This window comes from Silurus meridionalis, chromosome 12 (assembly GCF_014805685.1).
Source record: "Silurus meridionalis isolate SWU-2019-XX chromosome 12, ASM1480568v1, whole genome shotgun sequence".
Taxonomy (NCBI): domain Eukaryota; kingdom Metazoa; phylum Chordata; class Actinopteri; order Siluriformes; family Siluridae; genus Silurus; species Silurus meridionalis.
This window is the reverse complement of record NC_060895.1, coordinates 16,120,222-16,142,919: the sequence shown is the minus strand read 5'-3', so window position 1 is coordinate 16,142,919 and position 22,698 is coordinate 16,120,222. Positions and strand designations below refer to the sequence as shown.

Below are 22,698 nucleotides of genomic sequence, written 5' to 3'. Positions count from 1 at the left end.
TGTGTGTGTGTGTGTCGGTGTGTCTGAGGGAGAGAGAAAGAGAAAGAAAGAACACTTCAGTGCATACCATTCATGAAGGCAAATGAATGTGTATATACATGTACATTATGCTTGTGTTTGAAGGGAAGGTTGATTAAATGATGCCAAGATGAAATGAAAAGTCAGTCACAATCTGCAACACAAACATTTAGAACAATCTACAAAGGATTCAATTAGCCTGTGGCTGCAAAGGGTAATTTAATTCCCTGTGTTTAATTATGTGGTTAAATATTCTTTGTTTATGAAATACTAGGAAGAAATAGCAGAATGCCAGCAATGATCAACAGAGATCAATCTTTTAATTGAGAAAAATTCCCCAAACATTAAGTAGTGCAACATATGTTATACCTTACTGAATAAAGTTCGTTTGAGTAACCCATAAGTTTGTTGAAGTTTAATAGAAGTGTAATAATTTATACTGCTATCTGCCATGTAACATTATTACTGAAGTGAGAGTAAATAAATAGGTTACATAGACGATGACAGTGTACCTTTGCTGATACACATAATACGTAAGTCCTACATGAAACATTTTTTTGATCTTTTATGAGAGCAAAGGCGTAAACTTAGATCTGTAGTAAAGATTCTGTTCTCACATTTTGTCATATTATGATTAAGTTAATTTTACTCTGCAGCACTTCACAGGACTTTCAGTTGACTTAAAACTATATTTAAAAAAAAAGTCACCATTGTAAAACCAGTGGTTATGTGATAAATCGTAAGGCCCATTTTACAGGCATATGACCTACAAACTCCTGATGATGAGATGGGAGCGTTCAAGTTATTATATGATATTGTATGATACAATATGATTTTGACTCATAAGGCAAATATTTGATATTAGATCACACAACTGAGTTTACTACAACACTGTTGGCGAAACACATTTCAATGTGATTTAATAACCTCCGTTCTACGTGACCAAAAAATAAATACACTTTCTTTTTCCAATAGTTTGTACACTTTAAAATGTATACATTAATTCATAATAGTAGCCAATATCATACGTCTGGTTGACTGTTAAAATCAAATAATAAACCAAAGCATGTAAGCATGTAACCTTTAATTCCCATTTCTATTTAATAGCTTTGTGAAGAGTGGGATTATTCAGAGTCTATTCCCAGGAATGGTGAGCAAAGGAAAGAATACTGATTTCCCAGTCTCTCAATGGGAAACCAAAATATGGCAAGATGACTTTTCTTGACTTTAGTGTGCAAAAAAAAAAAAGAGAGATATTTTATGGTCTATTTTTTGATTTGAGGAATCAGAAAGTTTTTCTTTACATGACTAATACTGAGTACTTGTGACCAATATAACCATTTACATTAAATAACAAGCTAAATGAATCTCAGAACTTACTGTACTGTCTGTATTACACTTTTAACTGCTGCTGATGCTTTCCGCTTCCCAAATCATATGCTTAACCGACCAGCAAAATGTTAAATCTGAACTCAAATCAGCAGAACAATTCACTTTCCACTAACAATCAGGGGTCAGGAGTGTGTGTGAACTGGCAGGGAGCAGTAGTTAACAGAGGTTTAGGAGGCTTTACTGTTAAGGAAAGCACCAGGTCATCAGTCATTCTCTAATGGTGTGTGTCCAAAGCAGCAGATGGGCCCCGGTGTAACATGAGAAGGCCACTGGCTCTCTCCCGCATCAACACTTCCACTGCTGACCTCAGGGCTGTTTAGTTCAGCATGTAGGAGACTCACAGATGGTACAAATGTTTATGCAGTTTATATAAAGATGATGAAAGTATATTATTGTCTCGGGTCAAAATTTGACGAGCATGACAAAATTTTATGTGAATGCGTATTCATTTGTATTGTACATATCTGATTGTTTTAAAAGGTCTCAGTGTTTGCTTTGTTCTAGAAATAAGAGCTCCAGGCATTCCACCAGAAGGATGAAAGCATTGCTACTTTTAAGTTACTTGATCGAGAGATGTAGTTTATTACCTGCGAAACTAGAGATCTCAAGGAAGACAATGTGACAAGAGGGACAGTCAAACTGCAAGTGACACTGGCTGATTGCTAGCGTGAACGTAGGGTTAATGTAAGGTGATTCAGTGAAACTGAAAATAAACACAGATTTCAGTGTGAATGTTTGTTCTAAGCATTTCAAACAGAACATGAATGAACACAAAAAGGCTCTTTATGATCTACTATTCATAAAAGGAAGTGTGTACTGAACTGTCTAATACAGATTTTCACCTGTTATCACAGCAACCGAAGCAAAACAAACAAAACCGTACTGAAATGACTGATTTCCCATGAATAATCTTAAAGTTCACAGTCACCTCTTCCTGAGAACAATCAGATTAGATTGTGCTGTCAACAGACCTTTCTACTCAAGTGGTAAATTTATTTTCCACTCAGTCACGTTCCAGTGTATCAGCTAAAGAAGAGCACGGTATGGAAACTTCTGGTATGTATTCTTTACCTTTCCTTTCACCTACATTGCCTGTTCTTCCATTATCTAAGCCCCTTTTGTGGGACCATCCACAATTCCTGGGAGAGAGATATATGTCACAAGCCCCCTGACACATTGTGCTTTCACAGCACGTATCTGTTTCCACAATCATTCGTTTATAAACTCACCCCTCACACCCCCCCCGCCTGTTCCCAATCTCGGGAAAGTGTCCCAGAAAAAATGAGTGTGTCTGTCAGCAGGCTCTGGATCACTGAATGATGTCACTCTGCAGTCGACTGCTGAGCAAGGAGGGGTAAAAGAACATCTGTTTTTCTCTGGGATTCATTCAGACACAATTGTGGCCCTGTTATAGGCAGCAAAGGACTCTAAGATGTCTTGCAATAAACATGAGAACTAAGTTGTGAACTAGACAGCAAAAGGCATTGACAAGGAAACTAGCTAGGTATGAAAAAAAAACATATGGAGTATGGTATAATTTTTCAATGACTTGACTATAAAGGTTAGCCAGAGAGCTAGATTCTTTACATCCTTCAGGGTAATATGATTGGATAGGTTTATATATTATTAATTAATATACCAAAACCAGATATTGAAATCTGGCTTGGGTATATCGATAAAATATTAAAAAATACTTAAAATCCTATACACCTTCACCTTAAAAAAAGCTAAATTAAGAAGCCCTCTAAAGTTTGAGCCGAAGGGTATGAATCGGTTGGGCTTATGGCTTTTCAGACTTGCTGAAAGCAGAGGGCTCTATAAATGATAAACTACTACTTTAAGTTCAGCACAAGCTCATGTGGACACTACATTGATGGCATATCTATGGAAATGACCTTTTTCTACAAGGCATGGGCTTAAGACAAGAGTTCTGTTTATGCTGTACCCAAACATTACTTTGGGTGAAGAGCAAACAGGCTCCTGATGTGAATGTCAACATGGTGATGAAGGTTACTTGTATAAACACTATCCACAAAAGGCGGTATATATTTCTGTCTGGGAAACAGAGAATTAGAAAAAGAAGTAATAGATGAATTTTAGGCCATATGTCTTCTTTTCTTGAATAATCCAGGTATAGCCCAAAGTAAAAATTGTTTGCTTGAATGTCTCTATATACAAACCTGAGGTGGAAAGTGGGGTCAAGCTTGCTTTAAAAATGTGTCTGAATGATTTTATAGTTCTATCTGGTCACTATAATCAGCATAAATATGTGACATTAAAAATAAAATCCGATGCTACAGTTCTGGAGTATCCAGGATATTTGTGTTTGTAAACACTAGTATGTAGGACGATAATGTATGTCTGTGTGGGTGTGGACAGCGCGGGTAAACGTCCATGAATGCATGCAAGCACATGAATGATTGTCTGAACGTCTGTGTCGGCACGGATGATTATGCAAGAGTGTAGGGTGAGGCTGTGGGTGCTGCTCTCCCTTTGCTCTGACATGTTGGACGGAGGAGGTTTTTGTTGTTGGCGCCCTCCTGCTCCACTGACATCAATGGTCTCCATTGATACTCACAGAGGGACACTGTGTTCTTAATCACTGCCGTCCTCTCGTCTCCAAGAAACTTTGGCTTGGCCAATTCTGAAGTACTACCTCGAGTTGACTTTCGAGAATCTACGTCACGGTTTGTAAGGACAACACAAAATCTGAGGTCACATCAAGAGATGTTTGCATTTGAATTTGCATCCAGATGCAAACTTGTGCACATGAGCTCATTATAAATCTCAAGGCTCAAGTGACCAAACTATAACCTCAGCATGCCCTCCAAAAATTCAAAACAAACTATGTGATTAAATACATTGCTGTACATGGTAAAACCCTTATAATAAAACTGTTAAATACAGTGTACTACCTCACTATAATAAACCACAGCTCATCAAAAGATAGTACGTGTAAAAACTAACAACGTAGTTAAGGGTCACATAGTATAATAAACTACATTGAATCCATTTTAATCTATTGTAGCATGCCCTTTATAGACACTACATTAGATCAGCTGTCTGAGAAATTAATATAGCCATGTCAGCAACCCGAACTGGGCATTTCTCTCTATTTATAAGCTCAGTTGCTATGTATTGCTATATTTGCAATATATCTATAACTATGACACAAAATAAAAGGCATCTTCTAGAATAAACCGCTGAACAATATGATTAATGTATGAACTCATAAATCATTCTGTTTTCAAAAATAAGTTAATTGGAGATCATACCATACATCAGTCTCTGCTAGGTCTGCATGATTTTAATATAAATAATTAAAGAAAAAAAAAATATATAAAAAAAATAAAGTATACTGTATTGCACAACAGTTTAACTATACATTATGCATCCATGACATTACAATACTAAAAGAGTTCAAAGTTATGTATCAGTTCATGAAAACGCAGAAAGATTGGATCTTCTTGAAAACTAGAATTCCAGTCATATAACTGTAAAACAATAAAGCTTTAGAAATAAAGCTGATGGAGCAGTTAGAGATGTTGACTCAAGTAACAGATGAAAGAAAGGTAGATAGCCAGAGAGATAAAGAGGATGAAAGAGTGAGAGAGAGAAAAAAAATCATTGTATGTATGTATGAATATGTATTACTGGGAAGCTCCATAAGCTTGGTTGTGTCAGTAAGACTTTTAAAGAAAGTCTAATGGTCAGCCACAGACAGATGGAGATCTCAGAGCAATCATCATAAAAGACAGCCAAAACAAACTTTTAAAACTTTCTAAATCCTTAAACCTTTGAGTGAAAACCTGCTATACTAAAACCATATGTACCAGATCGTCTGATTCTGGAGAAGGTACAGATTTCCAAAAGATCATTAGTGTACTTTACAAAACACTCAGCAATACAGATCGATAGAATGATAAAGTAGGTCCAGAGTAATTGCACGTTTGACGTCAGAGGTTGAACGGACACACACACAGCGCACATTGTCTCACGGAAGGCTCATTTTTTTTGCCACTGAGTCTCTTTACACAGCTATGGGTGGCATGTGAAAGGTCAAGGTCACCATACATTTTCATACAAGGAAGTCCCTCACAAATGTGGGTAATTACGAGACGGGATAAAAGGGAGAGAATGATTTCCTTTGCTGCCAAGTTTCACTAGCTGCCCACTCATTTTAACTCTCTACTCTCTTGAACAAATCGTTAATACTTATCTATATTAATAATCTACTTACTCACAGAGTAGTACAACCCATACAGGCATGAACTAGATGAGAACAGATCAACACACCCCATCATCCTCTACATTGTGCCTTTGAGCAAGAGGTGAATTATCATTGCTAGCATTACACATGCCTAAACAGCGCTAATTGGACTTCGCCTTTATGTTCTGAAATCAGTTGCTTTTAATACCATGTCCAACGTTCATTTCCCATCACTGTATAAAAATTGCAGGGAAAAGAACACTTCCTTTTGTGAAGGTACAGCAAATTTAGATGTAATGGAGTTATTTTCTTTTTTGCAAACCAAGGCAAGATTTACCACTTTCGTCCTTTGGCAATTAGTATTTGTCTTTTTTTTTATTCCAAATAGACACATTATATTTATATTACATTAAATAAAGCCATTTGTAATAAATTGGGGATTATGCCTTGGACATATTGTGACTCATTACAAAGATGAATACGAATATACAGTATATGTAACACAAAACCCCAAATCTTATAAACTCCACAACTAAAAATGTATTGTATAATGTATAGAAATGTTTTATAAATATTAATATTTTATAAATGCATAAAAAAGGGATAGAGCAATACATGAAATCACTACTGCCACTTCAGTTAACCACTTGATATCGTGCCCTAATGCTACAGAAGATGTCCTTCAGAAACCACAATGATCATTTCCACTGCAGCAATCAATTAATCATTCACTCAATCAATCAACCAATAAATGTTTAAATACTTGTAGTTTACTTACCAACTGTTCAATTTACTTATAAACATTTGAGGAAAACACTATAACATAGCTATAAGGTCACAGCAGCATAAAATTATTGAGAATAAAAAGACATTATTATACATACATAAATCTTTGAACACTTTATTAAATATCAAGTAAGAATAATTATGACTTTTTCAATTTTAATGGACTGTAAAGGGTCACTTAACACTAAGACTCCAATACCTCTGCTGAGTCAGTCAAGCTGCTGTGGGTGTAATTTTCTCCTCTGATATTCCATTTACAAATACGAATGTAAATGTTGTCCAGGTTTGTCCTGTTAGATTGTTTAAACAGCTAACAATCAATTAAGAGTTAACAGTGGATGTGTCCTCTTGGATTTGGCACTGGGTTTCACCTGTGTGGACTGCATTTGGTGTTAGATAGGAAACACTATAATGAAGACCATAGAGCTGTATATGGGAGAAGAGCAAGCCATTTTTAAGCTGAGAAAAAAAAAGGGGGAAATCTTTTAAAGATTTGCACAAACATTGGGTATAACCAACAAAAGATTTTCTGAAAAACAAAGGAATTACATTGTAAGAGCTGTAAAGAAAATTCCCAAAACAACAGTCAGTTAGACATCATGTTACTTAAATTTATAACATAATTTTTTATAATAAATAATTTGATGATATTTGCTGAAATTAACACAATTAACACATTCAATGAATTGTAAAAATGTTTTATTAGCTCTAAATGCTAAATCACCTCTATATCACCTCTAAATCACCTGTACTTTTCGTGTATTGTTCATGAACAAACTGGAGGGGCTTCCAGGTGCTTATCCAGGTGCTTCAAGTCATGAACTTTAGTTTACATGATGCAAAGTGTTATTTATTTGTTTTGTATGTACACTACTAAAGATTACTGTATGCCCAATGCATCTTTTAGAAATAATGCAAACCATTTTGAGACAATGCGTCACCCAGCTACAGAGTATTGCACAAACTTACTGACAGTCTGCACAGTTACATAAAGTTATTTTCTGCTTCTTCTAAATTTAAACCCAAGTGACACACAGTAAAGGGAAAGTCCAAAGTTCTCTTATTGTAAATGATTGTATGGCACATAGAAATCTTTCTCCACCTCTCCCTCTTTTACTCTGCACTTCTTATCCCTCTGTGAGGTTGTGCCTGACCTATGTGACCCACACTAATCATTGTTTTCTAGAAAAGGAGAGATGGGGATAATCTGAAAAGAAAAAAAAGAGATCAACCCACAGCGTTAGCTTAGTTGCACAGAGAATGGATATAGCACAAAAGGAAATGGGAAAAAAAGGCTTAAGGGCCTCTCTGTGGGTCTTTTCTCATGTCCATCAGGAAGCTAGGAAGTGATTCAAGGGACTAATTCATCCACAGAATAAAAAAAGTACAAACTAAATTCAAACTCACAATGCAATATGTGAATGAATAGTTTCTGTAGCATGAAACACAATGCAGCTATGCCAATGCTTTTGAATCTTTGTTTCTGTAGATATGTAAAAGCCTTGGCCCACCATGAAAGAACAAAGAAACAACAAAAAAAGGCAAAGATATGGATTTACATTGGCAACAAACTGCAAAACAAGGGGACAAGAGAATTATTTTCTAAGCATTTCTCTGGCAATGACTAGCAGCATTCAGAGTCTGAAACTCAAATGTGGGAGGATTATAGAGAGGGGGAGTTTAAGACAAAAGCATGAAGGGAAAACCTACTTCATATATACAATGGAGCTATAGCACTGCATAAATAACAACTTGATTCACACCTGACTTGAAGAAAAAAAAAACCAGCACATATTTTCTGAGAAACTTATTATGACACACAGATTCCACAGACTATGAACATGACTGACATGACATTTGCATCATTAAATATTATTCAGCCAGTCATAAACCAAATAAAAGGCAAATTAGTTTGTTTTAATTATTTCTTTCATACAGCTGAAAGGTCACTGAAAGGAAAATTTGCATTTGTGGCATTTTGGCAGACGCCCTTATCCAGATCGACTTATAATTTATCACATTCATACAACTGAGCATATATGGGGTTAAGGGCCTTGCTCAGGGACCCAGAAGTGGCAACTTGGTGAGGCTGGGATTTGAACTTGAATGCCTTAACCACTAAGCTACCACCAAGAGAAATATTTTATTATCACTGACAAATTAAGATATTAATAAGAGTAAACTAATTCTTATTTATGTGTTTATGGGACAAAAATGTAACAGAATAATTTGAATCATGGTTTAAACCTTAATTTTCACAGCTGGTAGCTTAACTTTGACCAAATAGTACACGTGTGCAGCACATATCCCTGAAGGCATGTTGTGAAAACTTTATTTTTCCCTGTGTAGCTTTTCTTTCAAATAAGAGGCCAGAACAACTGGCCCTTTAAACGTAAACAGACTCTCCAGTCTTTCCTTAACTACCCCGTTTTCCTTTCAGTAGGGTCCCAGTGGCTTAAAAACAGACATGAGGTCTGGACTGCGTCTCTGACTACAGACACACTAACAGAGAGGGAGCATCCTGTCTGAGGGGGGAGTATAGGGTTTGTCCTTGGGAGGTGCAGCAATGAGGTCAGGGGTCGTCAGCTCTGTCCTCAAGTTTCAAAGGCATTAGAACAGGGCAATGTAGTGGGGTCAGTTTGCATCGACCTTTTCCATGGCATGGCACTCCTTAACCTGACAATGCACACAGCTAACTAATGCCTTCCCCTCTTATAATAGGAGGTAAGTGGAATCGATTAGCTTACTCGTTTAGTTGCATTTCGGACCTCATCACAGAGTCCCGCCGGGTAGACTCTGTACATGTGCACACACAAAAGCACAAAGCTTAATTTGGTTTAACAGCAATAGGAGGGGCTTGCAGCTCTTTCATCAATCAGTCAGCACATTTCACCTGCACGTTTGACCTGTATAAGCAAACAAGACCTCTGTGGAAGTGGAAGTTTACCACAGTGCAGTGCACAAGCCAAGCCACTGGCTATGGAAGTAATGGCTGTTAAAGAGCCACAGGTCTATTAGTTCAGGAATCAAAGAGGAGAGCAAAGAAGAAAAGCATCATTGTTAAGCTTTGCACAGTGCATAATTCCTAAAGGTTGAGTGAAGCTATAATGAGGCCACATGAAGGATAAATTAGGCTAAAGGTAAAAGTACTGAATGGTCATGATATTAAAGGAAGGAGAAGGACAAATTCAGGCATGCTTCACACAAGACTAATATATGATTATGTCAGTGAATAGGAACGGATATCTTGAAGTCCTGTTGTATTGCACAGACTTTATTTTTATTATCATTATTTTATGGAAACATTTTATTGTCTTTATTCAATCCTAAACTGTTCAGTTTCTGTGAGATTGTGCCCACTGTAGCTGGAAAATCTTAAGCTTTTGGCTGAGGGGAGTGGAACTTGTTGTGAACATGTTCTCCTGTTCACCAAGGTGGTAAAGTGTGGTTATAGTAGACTCTGTGTGGGATGAGCAATACAAATAAAAAAATGAATGGACTTGTCATGTGTGTTTGAAGGTCTTCTTTATGAAATATACTGAGAAGATCTACGATGTAATCTGCAGCCCACAGCATGCCTTTTGCCCTCATTGTGAAACCAAATGGAGAGTATTATGACAAGTTCATCCAGTCAAGTTATTAGGACACAACCCTAGGACTGGCTTGATTTCATACATGGAGTAGACTGAATTCACTTGGGACAAACCTCAGAACATCATTTACAGTGGACAAGCAAAGCAAACTAATTCCCTGGAGGACTCTGGAGTCCAAAACAGCTTTTGCACTTGGGCCCTAGAGCACTTTTTGCACTTTCCAAATGGACAGATCTAGAGTATTTGATATATATACTGTCTTGACTTTACAGTATATCAGTTGTAGAGGAGTAATGATTTATAATCCTCAGCTTTTTAGGGATATGAATCTACATCCGGATTTCAGTACAGCACCTGTGTGACCGTGTCTATCGTTAAGAGCTCTATACAAATACAAACAGAATGGAATTAAATATGACTAGATCATACAAAGAAAAGTAAAACAAATACTAAGTGAATTCATGGGTTTTTAGCATCTTTTGTAGTCATGTGGATTGGCTTGCTCACATCAAAACACTTTAACACAAATAATACTGACCCGGGATATCTAAGCCATTTCTGTTGCTCCTGTGCAGATTCGAACAAGTGCAGCTGTACATCATCTTTTTAAACTTACTGTGTTGACTGTCTATCTGATATACAAACAGAGGAGAATGCTTTGATGACATCAGGACTTGGCAGGAGTTGTGGCCATATCATCCTTTCCATCATGTGGGAGATAAAAGACTGCCTGGTTTTAGCTGTCAAACAATGAAGACAGAAAGCCCAACAGTTCCACCGGAGGTTTAGAAAGAGAGAGAGAGTGAGGAAAGAAAAAGAGCACAAAAGAAAAGCAAGATAAAGCATGCAAAATGGCATGATTATTTTTAAACTGCTAATGATTAGTTCTTATACATATTATGGCCAATTCAGCTTAAAAAACAACAACTGACAAACAAGAATTGATATTCAAGTGCAAAGAATGCTAAATTTTCTAAAACCTTAGGTCTGAAATGCAGAAAAATCATGAAAAGGAAATTGGGAGAAAAACAGTTACATAAGAGTAAATTTCAGTGGTAGAGAAAAGTTGCCCCTAAGAGTAATGCACACAATAAAGATACACACACATGTATACATACATGCAAACAAAAGGAATCATGCAAAATGCACATATACTTTAAACTTTGTATGGTCACAAAACATAAAGCAGTCTGCCTACACATGTAGGATGAGGTAAGCACATGGCTTTCACACCATCCCAGCTGCTGAGCATTTGCAGGGAAGCTTTTATATTCTGTGAACAGTTTGGCAGCTTCTTTTAGTCATGAATTAATGACACAGAACAGCGTATTCAACAGTTATTTAACAATCAGACTGAAAACGGCCTTGTCAGAGGGTAGTTTGCAGTACGATCCACTAACAAAACAGTATAATAAGACAGACTGTAGGTCAAAGGCTGTGTTATTGTCCCTTGGGGAAGGGAAGAGTGGGGGATGCCAGCTGTCCCTTGTACAGCCATGTTTGTTTCTAAAAAATAATGGCGTGGAAATAACTGTAACCTCAAGTTTGTGACCACGTGTTGTGAAACTAGATATCCAGACATACTTTGTGTCTAAGAGGCAAACCATAATGAGCACTATATCCTTTCAAACCAGATTTGTCTCAGGAGCAGTGCTTTACTCATGTGACCCAGTTACAGCTAGTCCTAATCCTACTAACAATTCAAGACACATCACATTCACGTCATGCCTACGAAAATGCAGATTAATCCTAAATTCACCCCTACAATCCACTCTGCAGGAGCAACGTGACTTTGAGGAACTTTATTGAACTTAGTTATTTTTTATCCAATCCAGGTTGCTGTAGCAATAACTAATGGAGGCTAAGACAATATTTCTAGCCAATACTCTCTAATACTGTATGTTACTTATAACACTATTCTCAAAGTTTTATAAGAAGAAGGAAATATTTTGTATAACATGTTGCTACATAGAAAAATGTTGTATCTTGCAATACTTTACTCCGCTGGTTATAAAAGCATCTTGAAACCAGTGGAGGGATTGTGGAATGAACACAAATGATTAGATCTTCCAAAAAAACGCCACATGACAGTATATCAGTGGCGGGCTGTGCATTTGGTACCTGGGCCTTCAGTGGGGACTTGCCCAACTTAATCTACCTCCTAATACCACCACTATCACGTTGCAATTACAGAAACCATTAATACGATACAAACATGCAATATAACAACACATGGCATTACAGAGAGAGAGAGAGAGAGAGAGAGAGAGAGAGAGAGAGAGAGAGAGGCATTTCGCATATGGGAGTCAATACCATTTTACTAAAGCAACAACATAAAACCTCTACACCACTACCCCAACTGTGCCTTCTACATCAGCTCAGAATTAATATTTTGTCTAATAACATGACTAAAAAATTTCCATTTCATTAAATTGTAATAACATAAAACCTACTCACCAGATATGCAGACTCATAATTTGCACCGCACCTCAGAGGGTGTAATCCAGTGGTACCGCTCGTATTCACTGGTCTGGAAGTGGTGAACAAACCCTTTCCCGGGCTGAGACAAGCTAGCTAGCTTTGGTGTTGGGCGACCTCTCCTAGCCGTCTAGCTTTTATTGAAAATTGATTTTTATGTATGTCCGAGACCAAATCAATCTTTCTTCCTCCGTTGGCATAAGAAAAGTCTAACTCAGATGTATTATGTGTGCAGCGCGCTACAGACGTGTTTTGCCAGTCGAACTTGGCTGTAACAGTTACATCTGATCAACCAATCCGAAGACAGAAAAATGCTGATGCTGTTCTGGGCCAGCTAGCTGCCCTGTAAGGAGAATTTAAAACCGGATTGGTTAAAGAAACAAAGCTATTTCTCATGGAGACTTTGGTAAAAACACCAGCAGTACAGACTTTGAAGGCCCTGGGCAGATTTAATTGACATGGCAGCACATAAAGGCTGAAATCTGATTGGACAAAAATCTAACATCCACATACACATACTGGAAGCAGTGCAGCCAAGAGAAATGCTACGAAATAAAGAGACTGAACTGTTGGGAATAAATTAATACAATTTCATAAAACAAATATAAGAATTTAGGTTGTAAATGTAGGTCAGTGCTTCTGATAGTGTTTAGGCCAGCAGAGAAGGTTTTGCTGGCTGACGTCCTGCTAGTGCAGTATATAAATATCATAGTTACACATCAGTCAATCCCTCCTTCTTACCAAAACCATACAACATGTCCATGTTAGGAAGATATCAAATTTTGCTCCTAGTAATCACAGTCAAAGCTGCAGTTGTCCTTTCCTTCAAAACTAGGCACAGGGCTCCTCTCATTTCTTTCAAAATCTTTGACGTTTGTTTTTAGCACATCACTAGGCTCTATAGTGTAAGTCAGTGCTCCCTTCAAGGCATAACTGTTCCACATTTAGCTAGTTACTTCTTGGTTCTTGTTTGAAAATCAGGTCAGTTTCCCTCGAGAGTTAATGAGAGTTAGCTAAACACTCTGCGTTCTTGTATACAAAATTCTTTTCTACAGGCTTGGGTATTTAAAAAAAAAATTTCAACACTCTTGGTGGCTGAACCTGCATTAAAAGCTTTCTATGTTGTCTCACATAGTTTTTCCTTGCCACAGTCACCACTGGCATGCTCATTAGGGACAAACTTATCTGGAACGAACCTAAAGACACTAAAATACATTCCAACTGCATAACCTCTTTATCTTTGTAAAGCTACTTTGGGACAATGTCCATTGTTAAAAGCGCTATACAAATAAAGCTGGATTTAATTTAATATTTAATGTCTGGTAAGCAGGACCACTAGCTTTTACTTCACCTCGCAGCTCCAGCGTGCATTTAATTTCTGTTGTTTTCTCGGGTTTCCCCTCAGGTAAAATAAACATGCCTGCAGATAGATTGCCTGGTGTCACATGCAAGGTATATTCCTGCCCTACACCCAGTGTTTTCCAAATGGGTTCCAGATCCACCACAGTTCTGATCAGGATAATAAATATTGAATAGTAGTAATGAATAGTAATTAATGAAAATGAATCTCTTCCCTTAACATTTTCTTTGCATATTTCACAAAATATTTTTGCATATTTTTGCAAAATTGTGGATGGGGCTAATACATTGCTAGAATTGTATAGTTGCCTTTCCTCAACATACCATGCTTTGTTAAATGCTAAGCCTCCTACTTTAACTGGATTTTAAGTCATTTAATTAACCCATTTTCTCTACCCTCATAGTTCAAGCTGGCAGTTTTGAATCTTGGTTCAGTCAAACCTGATCCAAACCTATCAGTAAAAACTGCCTGGTAGTCACAAATGACCAGTCTGATGTTGCACATTGCTTTGCATTCTTCCTAAATCCACTGGTTGCTCAGCATTGGATTTCTATTTGGAAGGTGATTGTCTTTGTCATGGTATCTATAATTTATACCAAGCAAAGCCACTTTGGATCTTTGTCTACACATTAGATGTTAAAAATAGAATAAAATTGAATAATAGACCATGATTGAATTAAACAACAAATGACCTAACAAAGCTGACCACCGATTATTGAATCACCCTTTTCATTGCTCCAGCTACATATAATTAAAGATTCGCATTCTTTAACTGTATAGTTGTTTATGAGACCTTTCCTATTGTAGATTCAGATTTTTGTTCTAGACTGAAACGAGTGGACCCCAATGTGGTTATCTGCTGTAGTCCATCTGCGTCAAGGTTGGATGTGTTGAGTTATTAGACGATTTTCTGTTTTTCTATCATAGTTGTATAGAGCGATTATACAAGTGATTGTAGAATTTACACCAAGTCTGACTATTTTCCTCTGACCTCTCTTATTGAGTATATTTCTGCTTGTTGCTATTGTTAACTTGAGGTTTTTTACCCAATTCTGTGCAACTCTAGATACTACTGTGGATAGAAATCCGAGGACAGTTCAACAGTTATTGAAAAACTCAAACCAACCTATCTGTCACAAACAACCATGCAAACCACATTTTCGCTTATTGTAATAGTATGAATATTAACTGGATTTTTAAATATACTATATGTCTGCATGGTCAAGTGCATTGCACTTCTGCCATGTGATTGGCTGACTGGATAAATACTGTATGAATGTACATGTGATCCTTATAAGTTGGTATATGAGTCACAGATATGGTTACAAATGAACAACTAATATATACATCTAATCACTTGCATTTTTAAGGACTTCACTAGCATAGCAGATATGTATGAACATAAAAATGGATTGAAACATAGCTTATATTACTTCTTTGATGGTGATTTGATTTCTAGCTCAAAAAGATTGACCACATATATCTTTAGCTATATAACCATAAATATATTAGCAAAATATAGTCCTCATATCGCAATCAAAATTTGGAGTTTTAAACTTGAAAACAATGTTCTCATCTCTGGGACATGCTCAATTGTTACTTGGGGTCAAGCCCATCTGTCCCTCTGCCTGTCTTACTTCTCCTGTCCATCTGCCCCACTGAAAATGAATGGGAGACATGTTTATTGTATCCTCAAAAACTCTCTAGATGAATTAACAATGGCGACAGACATGGTTCAGTATAAATGAAGGTTTTTTTTGTTCAGTCAAGGGAAGCATCAAAATTATGGTCCGTGATAATCACATATACACTATAAATGTGGCAGATAGGAGGCAAGTTCTTTTGATCATGTATATTGCAGACTGCTAAAGTCTTATCAGATGTTTCTCTTTTTGCAGTTGGATTGCTAACCAAGCAGAAACAGATCATATAAAAAGGGTTACCTTGGTTATAAAAGCATTCATTAAGATTTTTCTGCATCTTTGTTTGGCCTTGAAGAAAATACATACCATATTGTTTTAAGCAGTCCTCCTCTGCAATTGGCTTTTCACTCAGACAAAACAAAGCTCTGAAATTGCTGGTGTAGACAATCACAATGGAGTGCCAGCCACGTAGTCTTTCCAAATTAACACTCAGTCATAGCCTTCAGACAGACAATGCAGGGGCTGGGCCAGGCCTTTCAATTGCAAACAAACTTGTACAGGAATTTAGTCATTTTTATATTTACAACAAATGTGTAGCTGTATGCAAGTAAAAATAAAAATAAATAAAAAGAAAAGCAATTTTAATTTTTTTATTAAAAGTTTATTTGCCGTAATAATCCATAACTGAGATGTGTACCATAGAGAGTGATCACACAGAAACAGCAAGATAATTACATAGTTATAAAAATGTATAAATCTACATGGATGTACTTTGATCAAAGTTATGGCACTGAAACACAGTGTACTAAACACAGAATCTTATTTCATCCGTTTGATAAATCTTTGCTGTACACTTAAGCCAAGCTCTAAAAGTCTGAAAAAAAATTTTGAAAAAGGGAAAAAAAAAAAAAAAAAAAAAAGTTGTGGCTTCTGAATAATGAGAAGCAAAATTTGTTCTGCTCATCGGCTAACCAATACAATTACATTTAATCCAAAGTGAGAAAATGCAACCAGGAAACTGCATATTCAGGCATGTCACACGTCACACAAGTGCAGTGTGAATTAAAGCCTATTGTACCACAAAGACAACTGTTATAGCCAATGTGTTAACCAATAAATCACCCCAGAGCACAACATACACAGCACGACCCTAAAAACTGAGGTGACGGGACCACCCCACATACACACAGTCCTGTGCTGGTCAAACAAATCTACTCCAATGATCAAAGATTTAGTGAACATACTTGCTTACGATGATTTGCAAATGCAGTAAAACACCTAATAATTTTTCTTTGACATGAAAGAGGAAAGCTTTAGCTCTCTAAGTGTTCTCGTCAGTACAGAATGCTACAGTCAAACAAGCTGGTGAGGTGAATAAAATTAAATGCATCCTTTACACCTGAACGTTTTGCCATATAAGAAACACTTCCAGAAGTCTTGACTGGGTGGCAAACAACAATAACAGCTGCCAAATCAGCAAAATAATGTCACATCATGGTGCCAGGGAGCTCAAAGATGGGCACTAATATAGATTAGGAGCATTCCATAGTGTAAGAGTGTAAAAGAAAATATAATGTGAATCGCTCTGAAATCCAGTGTTGTAGAGCAAGTGACTGCTGTTGCAAAACAAAACAAAACATTCATACACACAGACATAAATATAAAGTTTGTGCACTTGATAAACTGTACACTACCATTTAAAAGTTTGAATTCACCAAAAATTCCAATCTAAACTGATTCTTATATGATCTTAGAACAATCATAGGTTAGAAATCATTTATGGATTAAAAAAAAAAAAAAGCTGTCCAGGACTGCAGATCCTTGAGTCTGATGTTATAATTAAAGTACATTCAGATTGAGGCTGATATTCATGTCAAAATCTGGAAGGCAAAGATCAAACCAGGATGTTTAACATTAGAAGGAGATAATTAGAATAAGATAATGAACACGTCATAACATTTTCATGAGAAGAATTACACACCTAACAGTGATTTGATCATATTTTCTCACTTCATTAGTTCTCATCATTACAACCTGGAAGTAAAAGCCTTTTGACAGAACTACTAGTCTAAATTAAACATTTAATATTGTAATGTAGTAACAATCAAATGAATATTTATCAGTAATCCAAAATCATCTCCATGCATATTGCAATGCGGTTCAGCCACAATATCCATCACTGCTGTAAATTATGCATGTTTTTAATTAAAATACTGCAATGCTGTCTGGTCTGCATTTATTTTTTGCACATAAAATAGAGAAAGTTGTTTAAAATTGCACTGATTGCTAGTGATTCCAAACTTTTCAACAATAGTGTATGAAAAAAAAAGTGTACAGTTTTTTCTCTTTTAAGAGATTAGCACTCTTTAGCTCTCAGTCTTCTTATTCTTGGAACTGGCCAGAGTTCAGAGTAGCTGAGATAGCTGTAACTAATAAAACAGCTTACAACTGGGAAATAGCTAAGGAGGATACGAGTCATGGTACAGTCCTACGGTGAAAATATCTTGAATACATACTGCACGCTCTCTCTTTCTCGCCAAGTCAAGTAGCTTTTATTTTCATTTCAACCATATATACTGTAGCTGACTCAGTACACAGTGAAATGAGACAACGTTCCTCCACACACCCTTTGAGAGCAGCCCCTGATCAGTCCATCTGCTCGAGGCACTGAATGAGTCAAGAGTCTTTGTCACTTTGTCCATGTGCGTGGATGACTCAGAGCTTGGCTTGGGTTATTGGATACACACATATTTCTTCCACCAGGCCTTTGAGAGCATCTTCATCTTATCAGCTGTGCTGAGAACTTTGTGTTCTCTCCTGGCACGTCTCTCATACTGGCGAAGGCCGGCCGAAATGGCAGCATCAAACACCTCCTTCAGGTTTTTCTGCGTTAGTGCCGAGCACTCTACATAGGTCACAGCGCCAATCTTGTCAGCAAGGGCACGGGCATCCTGCTCAGGTACAGGCTGTTCACGCCGCCTCGCTAACTCAATCAGCACCTTGACGTCCTGGCGCAGGTCGCACTGCGTGCCCACCAACAGGACGGGGGTGAGTGGACATCGCCGGCGGATCTCAGGCACCCACTTCTCCCCCACGTTCTGGAAAGAAGCAGGACTGACTACACTGAAGCAGAGGAGCAGGACATCTGTGCGCGAGTAGCAGAAGTGCCTCAGCTTATCAAACTCATCCTGAGAGAAAGACACAATTTAAAAAAAAATTACTATTACTATTGCAGTAGAGGCAATAAATTTAGATTAGATAAAGAGTAACTTAAGTGTACAGCAAAAATGTATCATATTGTCTGAGTGATAGTGTACAGTACACAGTCTCTTTCAATACCATAACTTGATAAAAGTACATCCATGTATGCAGAGTACATTTTCACAGCATACTTCAAGGATCAAACTTATTACAAATGCTAACAAACCATGGGGCATTCAGGTTTCTTGATTAAGGGAAGTGTGCAAAGGTTTATAACTATTACACAAGCAATAAGTTACACTTAGGACAGACAACTTGTTTCTGTTTTTTGTACAACAAGAGTATCTCAACATGTTATATTAAAACAAACAAAAATACTTAAAGAATCCCTTTACTTCTTGTACAAATAATATTGCACCCTAATATGCCAAAAATGTGTATACTTTGTTATGCTTCACACTTTTTTCTATGTAAATTCACTCGAACATTTTTGAGAAAATCTATAGCAACCTCATTGTTCAATTACAGTCCTGAAATCCAAATGGGAATTGTGAACCTCTGAATAAAATCCAATCACTAACATGTTTTATAATATACAGGATCAATTAATTTGAGCCTCTCAAGTTGGCCAATACTGGAACCTCCCACAAGTACTGCAGAACACACTGTTCAAGCAACAACCTTTTTAAACTCTGCCAAAGTGTGCAGCTTTGGCACACCCTACACCAGTCCTTTATACTGTGCCAATCAAGTAAATTAACACTATAGGTTCACAAAGCTTTAAAGAGTAGGGCCTCTTAAATCCTTAAGAGGGCTGATTTAGCCTGGCTCTGACAAAGGCTTAACCCTTCCCTTTCCACTCTGAAACACTGCTATAATACAGATCATCCAGGACACACTGATTTTGTTGGACTTGGTATTTTTTGTGAACATGAATTAACAAAGTAACCGAATAAGAGAAGAGATGTTTTTTAATTGATGGTATCTTAAAATCAAACTTTTTTTCTCACTTCACCGAGTGTGATGCGTATGAATGGGAAAGATCTCTTATCATCGTACCTTCTGTGTTTGCGAACGCTTTCCTCCCATAGTGTATTAAACGTTTTACTAGTTGTGTTTTGAAAGGGCAGAGCCGTTTATTGTTTAACCCATAGAGTACTCAAAAGGTTTATAACTGTTTGCAGAGTGTGATAATTTCAAAACCTGTGCAAAGGAGCAGATTCAATGCAGTGGAAATGCAAAAGGTTTTTTTTAATACCCTACCATATTGAACTTGGACCCATTTCTATTGGCTTTTGATAAATATTTTTCATAACCGCCACAGCTTAGAAACAAACTGTGGTAAAAAGGCATAAACCTGGCATGAGGAACAGAGCCTTGGGGCAAAACTGGTGGTTGAATATTTCTTTTTCTAAGCCTGTAATGTTCACATACAGAAAAGGCAGAGATGGAGACCTTTTTGAATTCCTTCCCCCCCTCCATCTCTCTGTGGTTGCCACACAATACGTCGTCCTTTCTAATCCATTTTAATTGCCTGGGTCTTGTTCTCAATCACTTCTCACTCATTTCAAATCCTCTCCACATTCTGCATGCCTGAGATACAAAAAAATAAAAAATAAAAAAATAAAATCCATGTAAGAAAGTTAACTGCTTACACTATCAGGTACTGAAAGGACAAATCCACTACAAATATGTACTCTAAAGATCTAAAAGACCCACCTTTGATATATACACTATAGAATTTCAAGGGCATACAGGAACCACCCAACTGTCAGTACCTTAAAATTCCCTTTCTCTTTTCTCTGAGAAAGTGAATAGTACAACAGGGTTTGTTCAGGTTGAATAGGAAAGTACACAGCCTCCCCAGGTTTCACTCGGTGTGCTTCTGGAACAACCTTTTTTTGTGGCCTTGAAGGCCCTCGAGTATCTATAGCAACACTGCACTCCCTTTACCAACACCTCTGCCCCAGACAGGGAGGGTACAAATACATTTAGGTACTGTCTGAGGGAGTCTGAAATGTCTGAACTGTCTGATATGGCATGCGCGCACACACACACACACACACACACACACACACACACACACACACACACACACACACAGTTTACCTGTCCAGCAGTGTCGCAAAGTTGCAGTCGCAACGGCTGTCCATCCACTTGCACTACAGCTGCAGAAGAGAGAGCGACAGAGAGAAAAGGAAAAAGAGGTGAGGCACATTTGCATCTCATGGTCATTCATACACACAGATTTGCATGCAATGATTCACCTGACCCAGAAAACCATTGCAGTCAAACATTCTGTGCTAAAATAAAAACATATCTACCATACAAATTAATCAAGATGTCAACTGTAAATATTATATATTGATTGATCTGTAATAATGTAAAAAAAAAAAAAAAAAAAAAAGGCTAGACTAAACACAATGGAAAGTCAAAGTGTAAGCAGCCTGCAACAGCAGACATTTTCAACCTGGTGAACTCTGCCTACACACACACACACACACACACACACACTGACACTTTTCCTACAGATACAAAGTAAAACCTGCTGGCTTTCTCAGTTGGCAGGCTGCATTGTGTAATTGCAGCTCAAATCCCCGTCATCCGATCTGCCTCTGATTGTGCGCTTTTCTCTCTGAAGTGCCACCTGTGCTATTCCATAAGGGATGCAGTATCGAGATGTCGGATCTGGTTTAAAGTGCAGGACTGTTACGTCACTCTTTATGATGGGAGGGGGATATAAACTTTCTGCAGCCCATGTCAGACAAACAAATTATAAATAAATGTGTCCTTCAAGAGTGTCCATCAAGAGAACCCAAACAAACTAAGGATTTGTTGTGTTTTCCAAGTACTCATCATATTGTTTCAGAAAAATAGTTAAACTCAAAACTATTTCTATTCTATAGTTATTTCTAGAACTATTCTATATTCTAGAAAGTATTTTTCATAGTAGCATCAGCTCAGCCAAGTTTAGCAGCATTGATGCACACTGTATCTATACACATCTATATATACACATATATATATACATACATATATACACACACACACATATATATATATATATATATATATATATATATATATATATATATATATATATATATATATATATATATATATATATATATATATATATATATATACACATACATATATACATACATATATATATATATACACACATATATATATATATATATATATATATATATATATATATATATTGGTATGGATAGAGGTAGAGAGGTAGAGAGGTAGGATGTGTGTTAAGTAGAATAGAGCGATAGAAAGATTATATTTATGACTGTAGCTGTACTTCATAAAGAATATAATGTACACGAAGGATAAATGAAACAAAAAAGTGACATAAACCTGGACTTTACTGACTTTATAACATATATAGAACATGCACACACTTCACAGAGCAGTGTTACAATCAGGAAGTGAGATTATGTGTTTTGCTGATAAATTGTTTAACATCATTGTTTAACACCTGCTTTAATGGTGTTCATCTCAGCTTCCTTACCGGAGAAGTTGTCGAAGGCTGTAGGAACATATTTAGTGGGATAGCCATTAGTCGTGTAGCTGACCACCAGGCTCGTTTTGCCCACAGCTCCATCCCCGAGCAGCACACACTTCAGCAGCCGCTCCTGGGAGCCGGAAGATCGGCTGCACTTCGGTTTATGCGGCGGAACCGGAGGAGCCATTAAAGGGTTATAATCCATCTGCAGGCTTTACACGCCAACGTCTAATGAAATTACGGACGAATGAAGCCTCAAAATGCGTCTCAGGGTCACCGAATGTTCATTATTCCTTCAGCAGTGAGGGTGGGATTACTCGTCGCTTTTCATTATACAGTGTTAAAATCCACACACTCACACTGTCAAACACACGCACGGTATCTTCCCAAAACACAGACAGCGAAATAGCTGCACGCGACCGACACTAGCGTTTTTAACTATTGCCTAATTTGAATATTCCCGCCCCCGACTCTTTCGTCCTATCGCAAGCTTG

The 22,698-nt window shown here is 37.2% G+C and overlaps 1 protein-coding gene across 1 annotated transcript; it reads right to left on the bottom strand.

Moving 5' to 3' along the window:
* Window positions 1–16,116: 16,116 nt before the first annotated feature.
* Window positions 16,117–22,601, bottom strand: rhoub (ras homolog family member Ub). Its single transcript, XM_046862729.1, has 3 exons — window positions 22,211–22,601; window positions 20,791–20,849; window positions 16,117–18,668 (listed from the first exon to the last, which is right to left on the bottom strand). Exons 1-3 carry the CDS (start codon window positions 22,407–22,409, stop codon window positions 18,213–18,215), a joined length of 714 nt encoding a protein of 237 aa, XP_046718685.1. The 5' UTR covers window positions 22,410–22,601; the 3' UTR covers window positions 16,117–18,212.
* Window positions 22,602–22,698: the final 97 nt, after the last annotated feature.

Coding starts and splice junctions, on each gene's coding strand:
- rhoub (XM_046862729.1), bottom strand. CDS start 22,409: ATGGATTATAACCCTTTAATGGCTCCTCCGGTTCCGCCGCATAAACCG. Junction 20,850..22,210: donor AGCCTTCGACAACTTCTCCG/GTAAGGAAGCTG, acceptor TCTCTTCTGCAG/CTGTAGTGCAAGTGGATGGA. Junction 18,669..20,790: donor TTTGCGACACTGCTGGACAG/GTAAACTGTGTG, acceptor TCTTTCTCTCAG/GATGAGTTTGATAAGCTGAG.